The following is a 22,400-nucleotide window of genomic DNA, read 5'->3' as shown; positions in this document are numbered from 1 at the left end:
TAGGCCCTATGTTGGTGTCACTTGAATACATATGTGGACAGAGTTGGCATTGGGCTTTGTTGCAAGGATAGGTTCCTGGGTTAGTGTTTTTGTTGTGTGGTGTGTGGTTGCTGGAGAGTATTTGCTTCAGGTTGGGGGGCTGTCTGTAAGCGAGGACTAGTCTGTCTCCCAAGATCTGTGAGAGTGAGGGATCATTTTTCAGACTAGGTTGTAAATCTTTGATGATGCACTGGAGAGGTTTTAGTTGGGGGCTGAAGGTGACAGCTAGTGGCGTTCTGTTATTTTCTTTGTTGGGCCTCTCCTGTAGTAGGTGACTTCTGGGTACTCTTCTGGCTCTATCAATCTGTTTTTTTCACTTCAGCAGGTGTGTATTGTAGTTTTAAGAATGCTTGTTAGAGATCTTGTAGATGCCCCAATCTTACCAGATTTCTTCCACGCACACCAATAAAGCTCTCCCGCTGCTTGCTGAGCTATACTCATCCCTTCCACCATCCCCTGACAAATCCTCAAATATCATGCAGATATTTAGCATGTGCCCTTTTTTTTACTTCCTAAGTGAATGCACTGGCAGAGACAACAGTTTTTAGGACATGACAGTGACAGCATTAGGAACAATACTGTGCCTACTTTCTTATTTCCCTGTGCATACGTGCTGGTGGGAACTGCCTCTTTGTGGCCACAATAGTGTAGAAAGTATGTGTGTCATATTCAGACAGAGCAACATCCAGCAGCTCCCATTCCTTGAGCACTCAGACCCCAAGTTCAGTGGGAAGGGGGTGTTTGCAATTACAGGAGTGATCTGGGAAGCAGAGAACCTTCCAAACCCCCCATGCACATTGTAGAGCCAAGCTCTGTAGCATCCATTTCCGGGGAAGAGCGTTAGGGGGTTTCTGGCCTGACGGGGGGAATAGCAGAGGGGATGGCCAATAACTCTTCAGGGTCAAAACTTTGCTCTGGAGGGGTGCATTGGGCCACAGCCATTTATAGCACATTGCTGGGCTGGTACTCAATGCTCAGGGTCTAACCGATCACCATATTTGGGGTCAGGAAGGAATTTTCCTCTGAGTCAGATTGGCCTTCCTCTGCAGCATGTGGCACGGGTCACTTGCAGGTTTAAACTAGTGTAAAATTGTGGATTCTCTGTAGCTTGAAGTCTTTAAATCATGATTTGAGGAATTCAGTAACTCAGCCAGAGGTTAGGGGCCTATTACGGGAGTGGGTGGGTGAGGTTCTGTGGCCTGCAATGTGCAAGCGGTCAGACTAGCTGATAATGATGGTCCCTTCTGAGCTTAAAGTCTGTGTCTCAAAGAGACATATCACCAGGGTAGTGAGGAATAATTCCCCTCTCTCTTAGCCCCCATGTAGTTTTCTATCCCAAGCCTTTTTTTACTTAGGCTTTGTATGGGTGGGGCACATATTTTCCAGCCTTATACAGTTAAAAAAAATCAGAATCCCAATTGTGAAATTGACGTTCTGTGTGTGCTGAGTCATATATTTTGGTTATCTGAGATAATTATCCATCTAGCCATTGCAAATGAACTGTGGGGGGCAGGAGGGAGATGTGTGTGCATAACTTAAACAAGGTGGATTAAGGCCTTGGGTATTTGTATGTAATACTTACGACAATAGCGACCTCCTACAAAAGAGCTACAATGGATGGACGTGTCACTAGCTTCAAAAAGTTCCAGATGGTCAACACAACAAAGTCGCAGAGATATTAAGACATAGAAATGTTGATCTTTATTTTCACTTTCCACTTTCTGAAAAAAAGTTTGGCTTTCTCCCTTGCGTTCTAACAAATCCACATTGTATTTCCAGTATAGACTTGGGTTATTTTGTAGAATGCTGCAAGTTATTACATTTAACAATTTTAAAATTCTAAGGTTTTGAACACAAATGGCCGTCTCTATGAAGGTTAGTTGCAAACTGGTATGTTTAAACAAAGAATTCTTTAATGCAGTGGTACAAAAAAACAAACCGTGCATCAGAAGTTAGGGTACTTTTTTTAGAAAGAAACCTATCAACATTAGCAGGTCCAAGTATATAAGTGGCAGCAATTCATCTTGCAGAATTTTGTAAGCTTCACTGGGTCAAATCTATCCCTGAGGTAACTTCAGTGGACTTACATCAGGGATGGATTTGAGCCAACATCTCTTTCGGTTCTTGAGTCTTCTAGAATTATGTGACCCACATATTACAGATGAGTATTATTTTGTCCAAGATGTATTCACTTACTATATTTATCATATGTCTTATTCATAGTAAACAAGAGAAGACATCTGCGGAGAAGGTCTGGTAGCCACAGAAAAATATTTTTCATCATGCTCACTAACTTGTATCATTATTAACTGTTCTGGGCTCAAAGTGCTGTTCTCCAAGGAAGTTGAAAACACAGGCATATATTTTAGCCTTGGGACTCCTTGCAATCATACAATATATTTATAATGCAGTGGAAGTAAAAAATCTGTTTCATGTGGCTGTGGATGGAAAATTGCCACTTTATGACAACTGCAGGCAATTATGGAAATTCTGAGTAAGGGGGATGAGTTTTCTTACAAAAATGCTCCAGTCCGATGCTTAATCATACATTTGAAACAAGTGGGCTTGGAATTTATGAAAAATGTTTACTTATTCAGATGTAAGGCACAGGCCAAGAAATAACTTGATGGAGTTAGTCAAGTTTGAATAGAAGCAGCAGTAAATAGAATCAAGTGAATGAGAACCACTGTAACTAGAAAAACATCTCACGCTTGCAGTTGTGGTGCTCAATCCTGTGAGATGCCGACATCCTCAGCTTGTTTGAGGGTACTAAGCAGATTGCAGCATCGGGACCACAATTTCCATAACTCAACTCTGTTTCCGTCTTAAATCCTTCTCTTCTCTTGTGACAGAATAGTTGAATTTTTTTATGTCTCCTCCTCCTTGAAAGGATCTTCACACGTACAGGGAAATGTTGAGATTTTTTCTTAGCTTTAAGATTGCAGCGAAGGCAACACTAAGGTCAGTGGGGCATGAACATGAGCTCTGCTGGAGAACAGATGTGAGCAGATCATTTAAGGATTGCAGCAGTAGCTCTCAGAGCCAAAGAAGGATAAGGCAAATTTTGAAATGTCAGAGCTTTATTTAAATTCTTTTTGATTTATATGCACATTATACCTGGAATGGAGATGTAATGCTCCAGAGTCAAACATACCAAGGAGATAGAGAAGTTGCTTATACTTGAACTAGGGAGCATAAAGCCAAATCTATAGAATGAGGTCAGTTAGCTTAGCTGCTGTGAGTCCTTTGATATTCATTTAATGGCTAAGTAGATAAAATTCAGAGTCTCACATGCAAGCGTACTTAGAGTTTTAATGACCAAAGCTCTTTATAATTCTCCCACAGCTCTTTCTCCCAGGGCAGTTGAACACCTCTGCAGCACACAGTACTGTTCCACCTGGGTTTCACACCCCTCCTGAACTTGATTTCTCATTTACTGTAGCTGTGAACCAGAGATTCTGATTTCCATTCTGTTTAGAGGGAGGGCTGAGCTGTGGAGTGCTAAATATGAGAGCCCCAAAATTCCGGTGGCATTTGGATTTGTGGTTCAGGCTTAAGTCAAGAAGTTTAGATCTGAATCAGGAGCTGAACTTCCTTCAGGGTCCGAGAGGGTTTCATCAATCATGTGTCTGGTTTAGGCCCATCCTGTTGCGATGCTGTTGCCTTTTTAGAATAGCTTCCTGATGTTGCTCTGAGTTTCAGAAAGTCCAGCGTGGTGACACACTGAGTGAGCACTCAAAATCAGACCACTTCCCTGAAAATTTTCAGTAACTACTCTCTATGCTGGGTTTCCTTCTCAATTAAAAGCAGTTGTTTACAGGGATATATGTTTAAGGAACATTCATGTCTATGGTATACTATCTGAAGAAAGCTTGTTTTAGGAGAGGCAGGATTATCTGAGGATGTGGGTTCAATCCTAAACACAGAAACCGACTTCCTGTGTGACCCTGGGCAAGTAAATTGGGCCACAACTTAGTGTTCACCAATTTTGGTTGCTGTGGGTGCACAGCACTTCTGAAAAATAGGCTCAAGTTTTTTGGGTTTTTTTTTTTATGGTCATGGTGAACTAAAAGTTCAGTTTATTAGCATGTTGACTTACACATGCAGACAGATTTTATAGCTAACACGGAGAGGCTACATTGCACATCTGCAGACCCATGACCTTGTCTTCACTTGATCGTTTGTCCATACAGTTCATCACAGGGCCAATCATCTTACTCCTTTTTAGGTTTCACTATTTTTATAGTGGTCATGGCAGCTTTTTGTGTTGTTGGGCAACCATAAACAGAAGCAGGCTTTTAATGTCTCAAACTCAGCTTCCAAAAATAGAAGGATCCCAAGTAGTGGACACTTTTGAAAGTATTGGCCTCAGTTTCCTCACCTGTATAATAGGATAATCTTACCTCCTTACTATCTGTGTGGGGAGGGTGTGTGTGTGTGGGGGGATTTGTAGGGCTTAACTGATGTCTGTAAAGTACTCCGATGCCCTCTGATGGAAAGCAATGTGGAAGAGAAAATTATTATTTCATCAGTTTACAGTGAGCCTGTCACAAAGTGTGTAAACATTGTACAACAGAAACTAAAGTACAGGGTGTCACATCGTAGAACAAAACTCCAGTAGCTCCAATACCTAGGCTGACAAAGCAAAGGAATCTGGTGGTGCAGGAAACACAGTGACCCAAGACTCAATTTCCAGACTAATCCAAAATAATAGTCAAAGGGAGTATAACGATGCAAAGCAAGGAAGGAGCCTAGAGTAGGTCCATAATAGATCGGTTGAAAAAGACAGGCATTATTCTGAACACAGCCATCCAGGGACTCGGGCAAACTTCCTTCAGGAGGGAATTCCACTGTCAGGGTGCCTCTTCTGACTTGCGGGAAATTTAAACGCATGCAACACCTTTGCAATGGCAGCCTGGCTGGGGAATTGGCTATGGTGGTTCTAGCCTTTAGCGAGGGCTCAGGCATACTCATGGGGTAGTGTGGAGGAGCAGGGGGGTTAGTTGCACAAGCACTGCGTGTGTCATACCTGTTCTGTGAATAAATGGAAGCTCCACAAGGTATTTCAGACTGGCAATCCCCTACTCTCTGAAAATCACTAAGGCCCTGATCCTGCAAGCTGCTTGCTGTGAACAGATCCTCTGCCCACACAGAAACCTGTTTGAAGATGATGCAGGTGCAGAGCAGTTTGTAGGATTGGAGCCTACATTTTCTTAGGGCTCGGTCCTGCATGCTTTGCTCACTCATAACTCCCTTGTTTTGGTGTGCAAGGCATGGATTGTATTATTTTTTTAATAATAAGTTCACATCAGCTCTGTGATTGGAAACCTCAAGCACAACAGAGCAAACGCAAAGTATGTTTGCTCATATCATCAGCAATGTCATCCTCCGATGTATGAAACATATTTTATGCCCACAGTAAAGAAAAAAAGAAAGAAAGAAATTGTACAAATAAAACATACTTTTTAATAGGGGTAGCATATAAAGAAAGAGGGCCTGCCAAGGACATTAATGCCAGTGTTGCATTTTTAGATTGATGGAGTAATTAAAACATGAATAAAAATATATGCAAAATATATTTGCCATCTCATGTCATGCACCTTATGCCTTTGAAAAACTGCCCCTATATTTAGCATAGATAAATAGATCTGTCTGTATCCTATATGTTACAAGAAGGAAACTAAATATCTGATCAGAAATCTGTTATAGCAGCCTGGTTAGGATCCATTAAATAACAATGTAACAAATGTAACAAAAATCTGATTATACAGGAAATAAAGAAGCTTTGAGGATTTTATGTATTTATATCTGATTTGTTTAGATTGGGTTGTAGATTGGGTGCAACTCATTGTATTGCTGATGACTTGTTCTCTGGCCTTTAGTCTTACAAAATGGGGATGTGGGCATCTGATATGATTACATGCCTAATTGTGCTTTATTGTTGTATGGTGAGGAATAGCACAAGACCTAAAAATAGGGTTTGCGTGGGACTTGAGTGGTGCATAGATATTGTGCTGGGTCTCTGCACAAGGGTGAATTCCACCTGTAGTAAATTAGGTAAGGACAAGTTACAAGAAATGTCGTTCAGCACATCAGGACAGCACGTCAGAAGGGGAACCTTGCCATGTAGACAGAAGTATTGATGAGACTTAAAAAACAACCCAACCCAAGAGAGTGGCACAAAAAAGATTTATAGAAGACAAGTGACCTCTCTCGTTTTAATGGGAATAATATGCAGTATCTGCACAGTCTATTTTCCAGCTGCCTCCAGCACCTTTAAGAGGTTACAGCCAGTGAGCCCTAAAAAGAGAGCACATTGTGTCAGAGGGCAGAGAGGAGTATCTGACAGTGCTGCAAGCCTGACGTAGGAGGAGATAACACTACTGACTTAGTTGTGAAAGTTGGTTTCCTTTAGAAATGAACACAGCTCCCAGCTGCTTTGTTATTCTAGCATGTTAAGAGTAGTCTGAGCTAGCAAACTGGGAGAGAGATACTTTAAAAATATAGATATACATGTTGCATTCTTGGATCCCAATAAACAACGGTCGGGTTGTGTTCTTCCATGAAAAACCAAGGGCTGGAATTAGTGGAAATATATCCTGAAGTTCCATCAATATAATTATAAGCATAATTTGGCCTAGTGCATCTATATCTTTGTCTTTATTCAGCTTAGTTGAGCCACTTTTCACCGCTATTATTTGCAGTGTTAACCCTTTGCTGCTGTTAGTTTTGTGTTTTGCCAGCTCAGCTAATATAATAGTGGAGTGCTCCAACGCACAACAGAAAACCACAGCACCCTTCTGACCTTCTTATCATATTCACGTAGTAGGAATGGTTGTTGAATTTGTGTGGTCAGTAGGTCAGCTGTGTAGGAGTCCTCCTTGAATGTCACCAGTAGATATTGTGCTGAATATTTCTTTTTCCAAATTGTCCTGCATGAAAAAATCTGTTTTTGCACAATGGGGTCACTGTTTAAACAAAACCAAATTGTTACAAACAGTAGATATTTTGTGGGAAATTTTGCAGAACATCCTATTTAAGAAGAATTCTGCTCATTACATTTTCAATGTTGTTTTTCTCTCTTTTTTTTTTTATACTGTTGGAAACATTTGTATGAAAACCCACATGCCCCAGTTCTCTCTAAAGGATATAAAGAATTTCCTATACCGCATAGAAAACTCGGTAAACCATTCCATGTAAGGAAGGAAGCTGTTTGTATACTGCTTATTTTCTGAGGACATTTGTATGACAGACACCTGTTTCTGCTTTCACTTACATTGGTTTTACACTAGTGTAATACCACTGACTTTAATGGAGTTACTCCTGATTTACACCAGTGTAAATCAGAAGAGAATCAGGTCCAACTTCTTTATTGCTTAATAGTTTATTTACTCTTGATGCTAGTTTTCAGCCTGGTTTTGTAATACTCCATTACTGATATCATGGTACACTATGGAGGAAATAATTGTGTCAGTATTATAATATCTGTTTGGAAATAGGCCACAAGAGTAGGTGAACTCTGAGGCAACCAAGATTTTGTTTCATACAGAATGTCCTCCGAAAAGATATAAGCAGATTTATTTCTTACGTATTCCCGACTGAGGGCTGGGGAGCGGGGGAGGTTTGTGTTATTAATCTTATGAAGAGATTAATAAAATGGTTCGTCTCTACAAGTGTTACCTTGAGGCTAGGATTGTCTCTTCCTGCTGGAGAGAATGGGCCAGGTTCTCTGCTGAGAGAATTAGAGGGTTAAGCATGCGGCTCAAGGTAAGTATAATTAGTAGAACTGTGTGGAATGCACTCGGCCAGCGGGCACCACACTGGTCATGTTTGGCGAAAGCATGAGAGCAAAGGTAGGTTGCAGAGGCAGTGTTGCCTAGTGGCTAGAACACTGAACTGGCACTCAGAAGACCTGGACTCCATTCCCAGCTCTGCCCCTGGATTGTTGGGTGACTTTGGGCAAGTCACTTCCCCTCTCTGTGCCCCAGTTTCCCCTCCTGTCCCTGGGGAGTTTACTGTGCTGAGCTCGAACTTGGCTGTCATTACCCGTCCAAGAATCAAGATGTGAAGACTCAACTTCCTATTGAAGTGCTGACTTTGGAGAAGGGAATGTTTGTTAATGGTGCCGTTGCCATTATCATCTGATAGTGCAACATAGATGTACCATCTCGCTGTCAGAGTGGCCTCCAGTGAATTGAGGAGCTCATCTAAGGGTATGTCTACACTATGAAATTAGGTCGAATTTATAGAATTCGGTTTTTTAGAAATCGGTTTTATATATTCGAGTGTGTGTGTCCCCACAGAAAATGCTCTAAGTGCATTAACTCGGCGGAGCGCTTCCACAGGACCGAGGCTAGAGTCGACTTCCGGAGCCTTGCACTGTGGGTAGCTATCCCACAGTTCCCGCAGTCTCCGCTGCCCATTGGAATTCTGGGTTGAGATCCTAATGCCTGATGGGGCTAAAACATTGTCGCGGGTGGTTCTGGGTACATATCGTCAGGCCCCTGTTCCCTCCCTCCCTCCGTGAAAGCAAGGGCAGACAATCGTTTCGCGCCTTTTTTCCTGAGTTACCTGTGCAGATGCCATACCCCGGCAAGCATGGAGCCCGCTCAGCTTACTGTCACCCTATGTCTCCTGGGTGCTGGCAGACGCGGTTCTGCCACAACCTCATCGTCGTTGTCATCTTCTTCGTCCCCAGAACCTGCTTCCGTGTTGCCTCCATCTCCATTGAAGGAGTCAAACAACACGGCTGGGGTAGTGGTGGCTGAATGCCCTAAAATGGCATGCAGCTCATCATAGAAGCGGCATGTTTGGGGCTCTGACCTGGAGCGGCCGTTCGCCTCTCTGGTTTTCTGGTAGGCTTGCCTCAGCTCCTTAAGTTTCACGCAGCACTGCTTCGGGTCCCTGTTATGGCCTCTGTCCTTCATGCCCTGGGAGATTTTGACAAAGGTTTTGGCATTTCGAAAACTGGAACGGAGTTCTGATAGCACGGATTCCTCTCCCCAAACAGCGATCAGATCCCGTACCTCCCGTTCGGTCCATGCTGGAGCTCTTTTGCGATTCTGGGACTCCATCATGGTCACCTCTGCTGATGAGCTCTGCATGGTCACCTGCAGCTTGCCACGCTGGCCAAACAGGAAATGAGATTCAAAAGTTTGCGGTTCTTTTCCTGTCTACCTGGCCAGTGCATCTGAGTTGAGAGTGCTGTCCAGAGCGGGCACAATGGAGCACTCTGGAGGCCAATACTGTCGAATTGTGTCCACAGTACCCCAAATTCGACCCAGCAAGGCCGATTTAAGCGCTAATCCACTTGTCAGGGGTGGAGTAAGGAAATCTATTTTAAGAGCCCTTTAAGTCGAAATAAAGGGCTTCATCGTGTGGACAGGTGCAGGTTTACATCGATTTAATGCTGCTAAATTCGACCTAAAGTCCTAGTGTAGACCAGGGCTAAGAGGGCTGGGGGGCGGGGAAAGGGGGCACAGTTTGCACATACGTTTCCATCCTGTGTCAATATATGCCAGTGGAATTACAGTATAGTTTTGTGCTACTCTAGGAGTTTGAACCAGTGGTTTTGCCTCCTGACACATTTTCAGAATTTTAGGAAATTGATAGAACTAATCAAATAAATACCAGAAACCCTGGAAACACTTTAAATGATTGCTCCAGTATTGTAGCTCTACCAAGGCTTAGTAAATTAGTGTAGCAAAAACAAGGTTGCCTGGTTGTTTTCCCCAGGATCTAAAGTCTCCCAGAACTCAGTGCTCCTCTAATCTTCTTTTCTTTTCAAGCGTGTCTGTTAGTATTTCTAGTCTCTTTTTTCTTTTTATTGTCAGACAACAGCATATACTGGGATAAAAACCCACAGTTCTATATCTCCGTATCTTTCATTTCAATTCTATTTTGAAACACTGTGTTCCAAAACAGCCTTTGATTGTTTTGTCTGATCCATTTTCTTTGGTCACCTCTTAGAAGCCACTTCAGAGTGTTATTGTCATAATGAATGTAGCCAGAAAGCTGTCACAGGTAACAAGTTAAATTTAAATCCTGATCAACCAGAGAAGAGTAGCAACAGTTCCAATTACCCCAGTTACGAGAAACTAACAACAGTACAGAATCAGAACTCATCTTACTTGTTTTTCATGAGTTTTGCATAGATGTTCATTCCCCTGCCCCCTACATTCCTACTCATGCTGATATTTCTTATTGAAATAGCTCCATTGATGTCATACAACTGAATACTATGCCACAGATTAGATCAGGTGTTAGACCCCACAGAATAGAGTGAGCAGGACATCAGATGCTTTTTTAGTTGGGTATCTGTCTCAGTCATCCGGGAATGGAGATAGATGAAGAAGGAAGATACCCAGGAAAAGGAGGAGAGGAGAACAAACAGAAAGAGCGTGAACCAAGAAGAAAGTGGGAGAAACCACTGGAGGGAAGAGGGCAGGGAGAGACAAGAGCTAAAGGGAGCAGGGAGAGAACGCCATATAGGAAGGGGGAGTACTGTGGAATTTGCTAATAAAATGTTTTTACAAAATGTGAATACGAGGAAGGACAGGAATAGTGGAAAAAACAACAGATGGAATTGAAGAGAAAGATACAGGGAAGCTTAAGGAGAGAATGAAATAATGATAAAAAAATAAAGTGGGTGCCTCTGTGTTCCATTTCATTTGGATTAGTGGTGTTCATTTTAATCCTCCATTTTTTTTTTTTTTGCCTTGCATCTCTCTGGAAAGCATCCCACAGTTCTGTTGGGGCCAGGAGGAGAGGCCATGGGGTAAAGTTTCTGAGGAAACTTGTGTCAAATTGCTACTTGCTGGTGGTTGTGGTACTAGGTTAGGGAGCCATGTGCTTTTTGGAATTGTGTGTCTCAGTGACAGGTGAATGGCTTTTGGAATGTGAGCCCTCCTAGTGAAAAGAGAACGAGAGAGCCTCCTGCTCCTACTGCTGCCCCGGGTAGGGAGATCTCCACTTTGGCCAGCCCTAAAAGTCATTTGTGATTGGCAAGAGGCTGGTTACAGCTGCAAGAATCTGCAAATGTCAGGCAACCAATTTTAATGCTCTGACATGTAAACTCCATAGTGATGACTCCTTTTTGTGCTAAACAACCATAGAGATGATGAAGCACTGTCTGGTTTTCAAATGTCATTGACATTCACATGGCATAATTGAATCTGTACTTTACTGAAAAAGTTAAATTCAGCCTTTTAAAAATTAAATCAGTTGTTTAGCTGTCAACCACAGTCATTCCCTCCAGTTGCCTCAAGAAGAATGAAACATTAGCACACAGACATATAAAACCTATTGCTGGAGAATGCCATCAACTCTCTTATTTATTGTAGCGTCACACTGTGCTACAAAGCTCTGCATCCTGAATTTGAGGGCAAGCTCACAAAATATATTATTTACATGTTTGCTGTGTTGGTCCCAGAATATTAGAGAGACAAGGTGGGTGAGGACCTGAAGAACTGCTCTGTGTAAGCTCAAAAGCTTGTCTCTTTCACCAACAGAATTTGCCCAATACCAGATATTACCTGTTCCACCTTGTCTTTCTATTATTTACATGGGCACACTGTAATAAACAAAATCTCTTTCTACACTGTATATTTGAGAATGCTAATGCTTCCCTAACCTGCCAAATACTACCTAAGGTCCTGATCCTGCAAAGATTTACATGGGAGCTTAGCTTTACACAATGTGAATAGTGCCATTGAAGTCAAGGAACTACTCACAATGCATACAGTTAAGCACATGCAGAAATTTTTGCAGGATTGGGCCCTAAGGTAGACTTTATCATGAGTTCAAGGAAACTAACTCAAGTCTGGTCCGATGTTGGACTCTCGGGCCGTCAAGCCCTTGTAGTGCACAGGAACAGGCCAAATGGCCAATGATTGTTATGGCCGACCATTCAGCTAAGCGTTGAAGAAGAAGAATAGAACTAATCAGGTGCTTAAAAGTAAGCACATGCATAAGCATTTGGCGGATCAATGCATAAAATCCCAACCAGAAGATGTTTGTAGGGACATCCTTAATTGACCTAGTGTTCCATTAACAGGAAACAGTAATTTTCAAGTTGATGATATTACTTTGTCCTTGTGGATTATATTAATTGCTGATTTGCAGTAGACTAGTAAATATACATTTCTGCAATCAAAGGCCCACAGATCCAGATGTCTCCTGAATTCAGACAAGCAGAGATTTTTTTTTTTACTTTTGCGAAGCAAAGGGATGTTCTTAATTTTTTTGGGCAGGGTGGGGAGGATTTTGCCAGAATATGAATGCATGAAACAGCATTTCAACTATTCATTGAGCTACTGAGTCCCTTTATCCTGTTAAGACTGTCATACCCCATTCCCCTTTTTGTAACCCTTGAAACTACTTTGAACACTCTGAAGATTGACAGGTCTAAAATGCAATTTACCCTTAAAAATGCTATGTCTGTTTTTTTAAACTCTCCTGCTGATATTGGGGAGAGACGACTCGGGCTGGGGGACCTTCTTCCCCTCTGAGGGCTGCAAGACTGATGAAATCCACATTTCTCTGCTGGGTAATTTACCAGCACATACCTTGGATGGGGAAAAATAACAAATAGTTGGGACCGATGACAAGCTGTTCTATCTCTTTGCTGCATTCTTGGAATCAGGCAGGATACTGAATGGTTCTAGAATCTTTCTGAGTGTTTCAGGAGAGGCTATTCAGTTGGCCATCAACAAATCTTGATTCCTCTGATTATTAATACAGTTAAAGTAAAAGATGTAATTGTTCTATCTGTAACTATTTAAAACACTCTTATATGCAAACCTACTGCTGCTAGTCTACCCCCATTAAGAGTGGCCACAACCCTTACGATATTCTGAGTACTATATTTAGCTCCATGTTACAACAAGACAAAGAGCACTTAGGACTAAATTTAGCTCTGAAGTGCTTAATCCAGTTAAGAATATTTTGTCTTTAAGTGTACCCTTTATGGTAGGTCTTTTTATAGCTCACCATTCTGCTGCATCATGCGAAAAGCTTTTGTATGTGTTTGTTAATATTCATTCTTCCACAGCCTTGACAGTTAAGACATTTGTATTGATCTGTAGACTTTATTTTCTTTCACCGTTTGCTGTCCAAGTCTCTTGTTGATTCAAACGATCTCTCATCATCGTTGGCTGTATCCCATAAGGATAGGCACATGGAGCCTAATTCTGGCAGCTTGTGTAGTCATTTATGTGTGTGCAAGGTGGATATACAAACCTAACTTGATAGATTTGTCACCTCCACTTTGTAGTGGTATAGATCAGCGTGCATGATTCCTAATTCAGGCTTGATAGGTGTTAACAGACAGTTACATAAAGTATCTTGGGTAGAGCACTGCACTTGGACTGGGAATACTGGGAATGGGCGACGGGATGGATCACTTGATGATTACCTGTTCTATTCATTCCCTCTGGGGCATCTGGCATTGGCCACTGTCGGAAAGCAGGTTACTGGGCTAGATGGACCTTTTGGTCTGACCCCATATGGCCGTTCTTATGATTCATGAGTCTTATGACTCATATTCTGTGCCTCTGGCCTGCTGGATGACTTTGGGCAAGTAGCTTCTCGCCTTGTGCCTCAGTTATCCCATCTGTAACATGGGGATAAAGATATTCATCTCCTTTTTAAAGTGCATTGAGATATACTGATAAAAAATGCTATGTAAGAGCTAGGTATTATTGCTGATTAAGAAGCTTCTCTTTACTCAGCTGTTAAGGCTGATGAGGAAGATGGCCACCTGTGTAGGCTGATGAAAACATCTCCATAGAGATAACTGACATTGCAGAGAATGGCATTCAATTGCTCATCAACGCTGTAGTTAAAGTTATGGGTCAGACTTCCTTATAATCCTTTGGTTTGATTCATGACTTGGGAAAATTCTCCATTTTGGCTGAATTTTTCTATTTGTGGGCTCAGCCCAAAGTTACATTTTTTGGAAAATTTGAATAAAATCCACCATCACCCTATTCCGACCCCTTTTTTTGTTCTCCTAAGTTATTCAAAGGGAATAAAAACTTTTCTCGCTAATAAAAACAATATGCACATATAGCTCCAAAATGCTTGAACTTCAGGAGAATTTCTGGGTGGCTTATTTTTCCGGAGGACTAGTCTCTAAGCAAAAATAAAATTAGTGGAGGTATAAGCAATTTCAGCTAAGAGTAGAAGTCCCAGTACTATTTATAGATCAGCAGGAGAACATAAATACTTTGTGGTCTCATTCTCCTCTCATGCCAGGACAAATCAGGAATAATTCCATTGAAGTAAAAGCAGTTACATTGGTGAAAAGATGATGTAAGTGAAGATAAGGAGTGCCGGACCCATAGCGCTGACACGTGTTATGTAGGTGGTGTTTTCAGCAGCAGTTCCACTGCTATTTCATCAGGAGATGCATAAAGTTTTGTCTGTGTCAATCTGGAAGTACATGTTTCAAACTGGAAACAGTAATAAAACTAGCCTCAGTTAAATTATTAAAGCACTTCGTACTGAAAGAACTCAGCGTAAGCCTTGAATGGTTTTCTCGTGCTCTCCTATTCTTCAGGCGGTCTTTGAGTCCTCTTGAGATGTAGCCACAATATTACAAGTTCACTGAGCTAAATTCTCAGTGCAAACCTAGTGACATAAGTGAATTTGGCACCAATGAACTGGAACTTGGCCTATTGCCTCAATTTACTCATAGACGACCCTCCCCCCCATTCTATGCATGCCCACAGTATCTTAATATCATTGGCTTTCTGTCTGTGTCACTCATGGTATTTAGCAGCGGCCCCCTATTTTCAATCCCCAAATCTTTCTCGTCTGCTTTTTTCAAGGTACTTGCTTTACACTCACCTAAAATAGCAGCCGTATCAGCACTCGGACCAGCCTCATAGTTGTGTCTCCTTCTCGTCTAAGTGCTTTTAATTACTATGAACCACGAACAAACTGCTAGTTTTTTCACATACCCAACATATAGACATCGTCAATCATTCACCTTCCTTTTTTGCCAATTTATAGTGAATTGGTAATGTCAGGAGCTTGTTAGTGCGTCTCAAATTGATTCTCCGGGCTCAGTGATAATAAGATCAACAGTAACAACCATGAGGCTATTGCACAGAGCTGTCAATTTGAACAGCGTGGTTGGATTAAATATTCTTTAAATTTGGTACGACAGCAAATGATCATTGTCGATGATGACCCTGAAATTATCAAGAGTTCCGCTGTACTCATAGGGTTGTTGGTTTTGTTTTTTTTCATGAGAACGTGTCCTTTGAAACAAGAAAAGTCTCAGCTCCTAGTACTCTAGAGACATTAGTGCTCCTGTTGTGGGGGCTATCAGTGGGCTCGCAGAAAGAAGAGAGAATATGACAAAATTGGGTAATTGAGAAATGATGTGCCTTGCAGAGGGACAATGAGACGATCTGGAGAAAAGAAAAGGGTCGGGAGAATTGAAGTAATTAAAATCTTTGATTTAAAAAGGAGCTCAGAGAGCTCATTAGCATTTATCTCAAAAGCAATTGGAGAGGTGATAATAATGTAAAAGGAATAGCAAGCAATACTGGAGGGGTCCAGTTCCATCTTTGGATGATTATTTATCGCTCGCGTTGACTTCAGTCAGAGATGAACATGGAGATCCGAGGGCAGAGTTTTGGTCTGAAGAATGAGTGAAGCAGATATAAAATACACTTGGAGTCGTACAAGAACACACCATAAACTGTCTTGAACTTCTCTGTTTTGGTGCAACTTTTTCCCATCCTGTGGGTCAGACAGTTTAGCTAAAAACCAGTCCAAACAGATTCCTCAGGAATCCCGGCCCATGACCTCTGGGGAGCATCTTTTCAGTCCCCTCTCCTTCCCGCCTCCCATATCTTCCTATATAGTTACAAATACAAATGTGTCTCTGGCCAGTAGGAGAGGGGAAAATCCTCTTTCCGGTTCTGTGTTTATGCCAGTGGTTCCCAAACTTGTTCCGCCACTTGTGCAGGGAAAGTCCATGGCGTGCCGGGCCGGTTTGCTTACCTGCCGCGTCCGCAGGTTTGGCCGATTATGGCTCCCAGTGGCCACGGTTCGCTGTTCCAGGCCAATGGGAACTGCTGGAAGCAGCGACCAGTACGTCCCTCGGCCCGCGCCGCTTCCAGCAGCTCCCATTGGCCTGGAGCAGCGAACCGCGGCCACTGGGAGCTGCGATCAGCCGGACCTGCGGACACGGCAGGTAAACAAACCGGCCCGGCCCACCAGAGGCTTTCCCTGAACAAGCGGTGGAACAAGTTTGGGAACCACTGGTTTATGCTGTTTTACTGGTCAACAGGTAGGAAGCAACTGTCCCCTTCTTACATGTCTAAACTCTCCTCGAACCCAGGTGGGAGCCGGTGAAGAACCAAGACCTCCTGTGCTCCTTCCAGCTGACCTCTGCAATCATTTACCTGAGCTTTAGTCATGTCGCTTTGGTAGAAAAGAGAGATTCATCGGAAGCACCAACTTGCATAAAAATTCTATCGAAACAGAAAAGAAAAAGATTAATGAGACAGTAAAGGCTCATGCACTGAAGTCCCACGTTCGATCCTCCCCGACCAAGACCAGAGTCTGTCGGTGTTACAGGTGGGCACTTGTAACGCCACCAGACCCCAGTCGTCGACAGGCGGGATTGAACCTGGGACTTCGTGCATGAGCTAAAAGCCTGCAGTAGGAGGAGGAGGCTGTTAGCTAAGGCTGTAGAGCAGACTCATTACTCTCTCTCTAAGTGGTCTCGGTGCCACTGCATGGGACAGCAGAACACCACACCCAGGAGGTGTGTGGGTTACAATTACATATACGTTAATGGTTGAAAGAAAATGGCATAGTAACACTATTACACAATCAGGAAACACAGAGAAAACGCATGCATTAAAAACTTAAAGCATGTGTGCCTGTGGGTACGTACACTAATACAAGTGTAATTCCATTAAAAATAGTGGGCAAAGGGAAGATCAGTGGTATCCAAATCCAAGAAATGCTATTGCAAGAGGAGCTTATTTTGAATATGTCGCTGAAAATGTATTGAATGTAAAGGTAAAAGTATATTGTAATATAACATGGTGCTAAATTCTGCAGTGCTTCCCTTCCCGTCCCTTCGAGCCAGATCCAAAGGCCTTTGAAGCCCAGGGAACGACTCTAAATAGCCCAAAGTGAGTGTTTCATCAGCCCAAGTGACCCATGAGGTTGTATGGAACAAACAGGCCAAGTTCTGCACTGCCTTCCACTCCACTGGGCTTAGTGGAGTTGCATGTGGTGTAAATCAGCCCAGAATATGGCCCAAAATCTTTAGCTCCCTGAGGCTTTGCTGAGCTTAGACAGGTTAACAGAGAGCACATTCTTAAGCAAGTGTAATAGGGTTTTTCAGCTTTTAATAGCGGTTGCTTGCTAGTCTGAGTACAGTTGTGGGTTAATTAAAATTTGTTCTCCCTGTAAGGATTAATTTTGCCCCATCTCTACTTACATGGTGATAAGAAGTGCTTACCTTCCCCTGTCAGTCTGCACTGATGAATCTGAGGAATAGAGCAGGCAATTTCTGATTCGGTTATGTGCGCTCAGGTGCCCTATCTGATATGGAACCACTCCCTTCCTTTGATGTGCGCTCACCTTTTGGGAAGAAATGAATCCTTCAATTCATTTCCTTTGCCCAGTTTGCCTCTTGCGGTGAGGTCAGGAGCGAGGAGGCTAAGCAGAGCTGGAAAACCTCTGGTTTGCCTTTAATTTAGGCATCATCTTTTGAAAAGCCAGCCATGCTCTTTTCCTGTCCACTGTGGGCAGCTCTATTTCGTGCAACTTTTAGAGCTATTAAGTCATTTGGGGTTGGAGCTGGCATGCAGCAGCAGGGGAAATATTTGGATCTGTCCAATCAAGAATGTTCCTGGGGCACTGGGTGTGTTGCCAAGGGCTTGCCAGCGAAAGTGCTCGTTAGCACCATGGACTCTGATTGGCTGCTAAAGTTAATGACAGGAGTAGATTCCAGTCAATGTGGGGACTGGTTTTGGAGCTCTCTTAGGCGGGCTGTGACTTGGCAAGGCTGGCTCTGGGAGATTAAGGGTGTGGGATGATTGTGGCTGGGTTGTCTGCCTCTGCCCTTTTGACAGATCTGGAACATGACTGGATCCGGATTGGCCAATCTGAGTCACAGAGAGTAAATTGCCAGTTTAAGAAGTTACCCTTGTTGTGTTAAATTTTCCATCACTTTACTGGAATCAAGAGCAGAGGGCTCTTGATGGGAGTTGTCATCCACTGTTGCCCTTACCTGTGCAGTGAAAGAACTTAGAATAAAATAAAGACTGCGGCACTGATTCACCTCAGCTGGTGCAGAGCGGTACCAGTTACACTTCCCTGTGTCCCAGGGAGGCCGCGTGCTGTTGTCTTCCTCTCCCAGGTTTACTGCAGGGTAAGCAACAGCTTTAGCTTACAGCTACTTACCGTGGCAGGAGGCTGCTGAGATGATGCACGAGGAGCCTGATCCAAAGCCCATTAAAATCAGTGCGAGTGTTTCCATTTACTCAATGGCCTTTGAATCCTTTGGCAGGCTTCATCATATCCTATTGTTGCCGAATGCTGCTCCCTTCGTGGACAACACTGGCTCCATATTCCCCTCTCTCACCCTTCCGCTGCAAGGGAGGTTTCCACCACTGCAGTTACATCCTGGTGGATTTACCAGCAACAGGAACTTGTGCCAGCATAGACTGGCGCAGACCCTACTCTGAAAATGGCTCTCCTTTTTTAAGTTTGCAAAATAGAAGTTTATCGATTTTCCCCCCCATGCGCCTTGCACCCAGATAAACATGCAAGTCGCTGGGCAGAATTTGCCTTATAATGTGTTTCATCATTTTTCCATCACACAAAGGTATTACTATATATTTTGAGTTGATAGCCAAACCAAACATCACTTCTAAATGCTGAATATACAGTGTAAAAAGAAAAGCACCATTAAGTAGGGGAGGGTGGGGAAAGTGAAGATAGAATCAAAATGAATAACCCGGATTTTAATTGTTTTGTGCATTAGAGTCAACGGTCCTGACTTGTCAACGTCAGTGTAATTGGACAATGTTTCCCAGGTCTTAAAGGAGGTAAACCCTGCTTTTTCCTTCCAGAACCCTGAGTTGTGTAAACGAGCTGATGGATGAAGATGAGAAGGACAGGGCAAAGAGGTATGGATGGACATACAGAGCACTGGAAGGGTTGTGTGTTAAATCTCTCTCGTATGTGGAAATGGGACACGATTTGCTTGCCTTGTGATTGGAATGCTTTTTTGGGGCCCCATTTGGCTACTGTGGGTTTCAAAGGCAAAACTCCCATTGAGTTCACTGGAGCAAGATTTCATTCTTTATATGTCAGAGTTGGCACAGGGACAAATACGCAGCCTTTTTCATCACCCGGTGGTGCAGCTGACACCTAAGAAAAGGCGAATCAGCTCTCAGAGATTGCTAGGTTACATTGTCTTGCCCTCAGGATCATTGATCACCCAATTCCTGTTTGATATAATGATTCAGTGCTCCTGGTTGGGAATTTCACTGGTTGGATTTAGTATCTTGTTGGAGGATGGTTTCTCTGTGAAGCTTAGAGGAGGTTCCAGTTTAATCCTGGGTGTGAATTCATTTCTCTTAATAAAACTCTTACCTTTCTAATTTGTCTTTGGACTTTCACTCCAAATACAAATGGGCCCAAATGAAAACACTGGGTCTGAGACACCTCGCCCCCACCCTCTGCACATCTGGTGTGGGGTTTCAGAATAGCAGCCGTGTTAGTCTGTATTCGCAAAAAGAAAAAGAGGACTTGTGGCACCTTAGAGACAAACAAATTTATTTGAGCATGAGCTTTCGTGAGCTACAGCTCACTTCATCGGATGCATTCAGTGGAAAATACAGTGGGGAGATTGATATACACAGAGAACATGAAACAATGGGTGTTACCATGCACACTGTAACCAGAGTGATCACTTAAGGTGAGCTATTACCAGCTGGAGAGCTGGGGGGTGGGGTGGGAACTGCTGGAAATGGCCCACCTTGATTATCACTACAAAAGGTTTCCCCCTCCCCCCCCTTCTGTTGGTAATAGCTCACATTAAGGTATCACTCTGGTTACAATGTGCATGGTAACACCCATTGTTTCATGTTCTCTATGTATATAAATCTCCCCACTGTACTTTCCACTGAATGCATCCAATGAAGTGAGCTGTAGCTCACGAAAGCTTATGCTCAAATAAATTTGTTAGTCTCTAAGGTGCCACAAGTCCTCCTTTTCTTTTTGCGAATACAGACTAACACGGCTGCTACTCTGAAACCCCACACCAGATGTGCAGAGGGTGGGGGCGAGGTGCCTCAGAGCCAGTGTTTTCATTCGGTAATTAACCATTATTAATGCAGGTTGGAAGTTGGTGTGTGGTTTCTTCGTACATCACATTTCTACTCAGTTCAGATTTTTAAACTATTGTGTGGCCTCAATTTTGTGCAGTTTTTTCACAGCCAAGTTTTTCTGGGCACAAAACTTGTGTATGCATGTTATACTTGTGTGCAGAAATCAGGAAATAGGTATCTCGCCCATTTTGGCACACACAATGCAAAAAACCAGTCTCGAAGCAACTACTCGGAAAACTATAAGCATACACAGTCGTGGCTGCAATTTCAGAGGCCAGGTGGAGAGCCCTTTGAAAATAATGCATACATTAGAACTGGGTGACATTTTTCACATGAAAGTTTTTTGTCAGTGAAAAATACGGATTTGGTGACATCAAGATGTTTTGTAAGTTCATATCAATTTCATGGAATTGTTTCAGTCAAAAAAACCCCAAAATTTGGAGAAAGTGAAACATTCAATTTTTCAGTTTGAAACGACTTTTCAAAATTGTCTTTGATTTTATTTTAAACAACAATTTATTTTTATTTTTAAAAAAGGTCAAAATTGAAATGAAACATTTTGATTTTGTCACAACAAAAATGTTTGGTTCAACCCGAAAATAATTTTTTTTTCCACTTTTCGATTTGCTGCAAAATTGAAACAATTGTTTTTGGTTTGACCCAAAGCAATATTTCAAATATTTCTTTTAGATTGGGCAGCAAACCAAAAAATCCGCTATTCACACAGCTCGAGCATATACCAAATGACCACCTCTTTTCAAAAACCCTCACCCAAAACCAACCAACCAAAACCCTACCTAAATAAATAAACATATTCACTCCAAAAAATATCCATCGTTTTTCTCACCTCCAGATGTTCCTTGTTCCTTGTGAGCTTGATCCTGCTGTGAGATGCTGAGCACTCTGGCCCCCATCCAGCAAAGTTCTCAAGTGCATGCTTAGCTTTAAGCATAGGAGTAGACCCACTGAAGCCAGTAGCACTGTTCAAGTGCTTTAATTTAAGCATGTGCTGGGCCAGAGCCTCTCAGTGCCTTGCAGGATCGAGACATACACCCCTTGCTTTCCTTAATGGTGCCTGTGTTTTGATCAACCAGGGCATCACGCAACAAATCTGAAAAGAAAAGGCGAGACCAGTTCAATGTCCTCATCAAAGAGCTCTGTACGATGCTTCAGGGTCATGGCCACCCTCTCAAGATGGACAAGTCCACAATATTGCAGAGGACCATTGACTTCTTACAGAAACAGAAAGGTATTGGATAGTGCTCTGCCCGCTCTTACCGCCCTCCAAGGGGAGTGTGAGAATCGCTAAAGGGGTCAGCGGAGGAGCTGGCCGGCACTTTATTTCTGGTGGGAACAGGGACACAGAGCTGCAGAACGGCAGAGTGGTGGGAGCAGTGAGGAGAGGAAGGGCTAATAGCCAGAGTTGGCCTTCAGAGGAGGTTGAATTCTCTGATGCAGGGTTAAACCACAAAGCGCTTGAAAAGGGGAGTGGTTGTAAAGTGCAGCTCTAGGCTAGAGCCTAGTCATATGTCTAACTACAGAGCTCTAGTCCCACCCGTGCCCTCCGTATTCCCTTGCATCTCTTGGGTTGGTTTGCTCTCCCTATCTCTTGCTCCCCACTGTACATTTTCTAATTCCTTGCTCCCCTCTGGGCCATCCCGTTGCCTCTTCTGCTCTGCCTTTAATCCTCTTTGCTCATCTCTCCCTCGCTGCTCTGCCAGGTTCTGTTGTCCCAGTTCTCCATCTTTCCCCTCTTTCCCAGATGCCCTGGCCCTTACTATGTGATCTGTTGCCCAGTCTCTCCCCACAACCTGGCTCCCTTGGTGCCCATATTTCTTCCTCCCCATGGCCCCTTTGCTGTTTGCTTTCTCCTGACTCCCACCCCTTTCTTTCATTCTCCTGCTTCTCCACAACCACACCCCCCAGCAAAGTCTCATTTTTCCTGAACCTGCTTCTCTGTGTTGATAGGGAGGGGCACCAGATGAC

At 43.0% G+C, this 22,400-nt stretch overlaps 1 protein-coding gene across 3 annotated transcripts in view; it reads left to right on the top strand.

Annotated features, from left to right (window-relative positions):
* PASD1 (PAS domain containing repressor 1) overlaps positions 1-22,400 on the top strand; it is an 86,388-nt gene that overhangs the window by 12,974 nt on the left and 51,014 nt on the right. For all 3 annotated transcript variants that reach the window (XR_012160615.1, XR_012160614.1, XM_073358342.1), the window contains exons 2-3: positions 19,152-19,208; positions 21,509-21,663. Coding sequence is in view for 1 of the 3 variants with exons in the window: in XM_073358342.1 (XP_073214443.1) it covers positions 19,177-19,208; positions 21,509-21,663 (187 nt within the window). In the remaining 2 variants the exon portion in view is untranslated. The remainder of the gene's footprint in view (positions 1-19,151; positions 19,209-21,508; positions 21,664-22,400) is intronic.

Source organism: Lepidochelys kempii, chromosome 9 (assembly GCF_965140265.1).
Source record: "Lepidochelys kempii isolate rLepKem1 chromosome 9, rLepKem1.hap2, whole genome shotgun sequence".
Taxonomy (NCBI): Eukaryota; Metazoa; Chordata; order Testudines; family Cheloniidae; genus Lepidochelys; species Lepidochelys kempii.
This window is presented reverse-complemented; position numbering and strand designations above follow the sequence as displayed.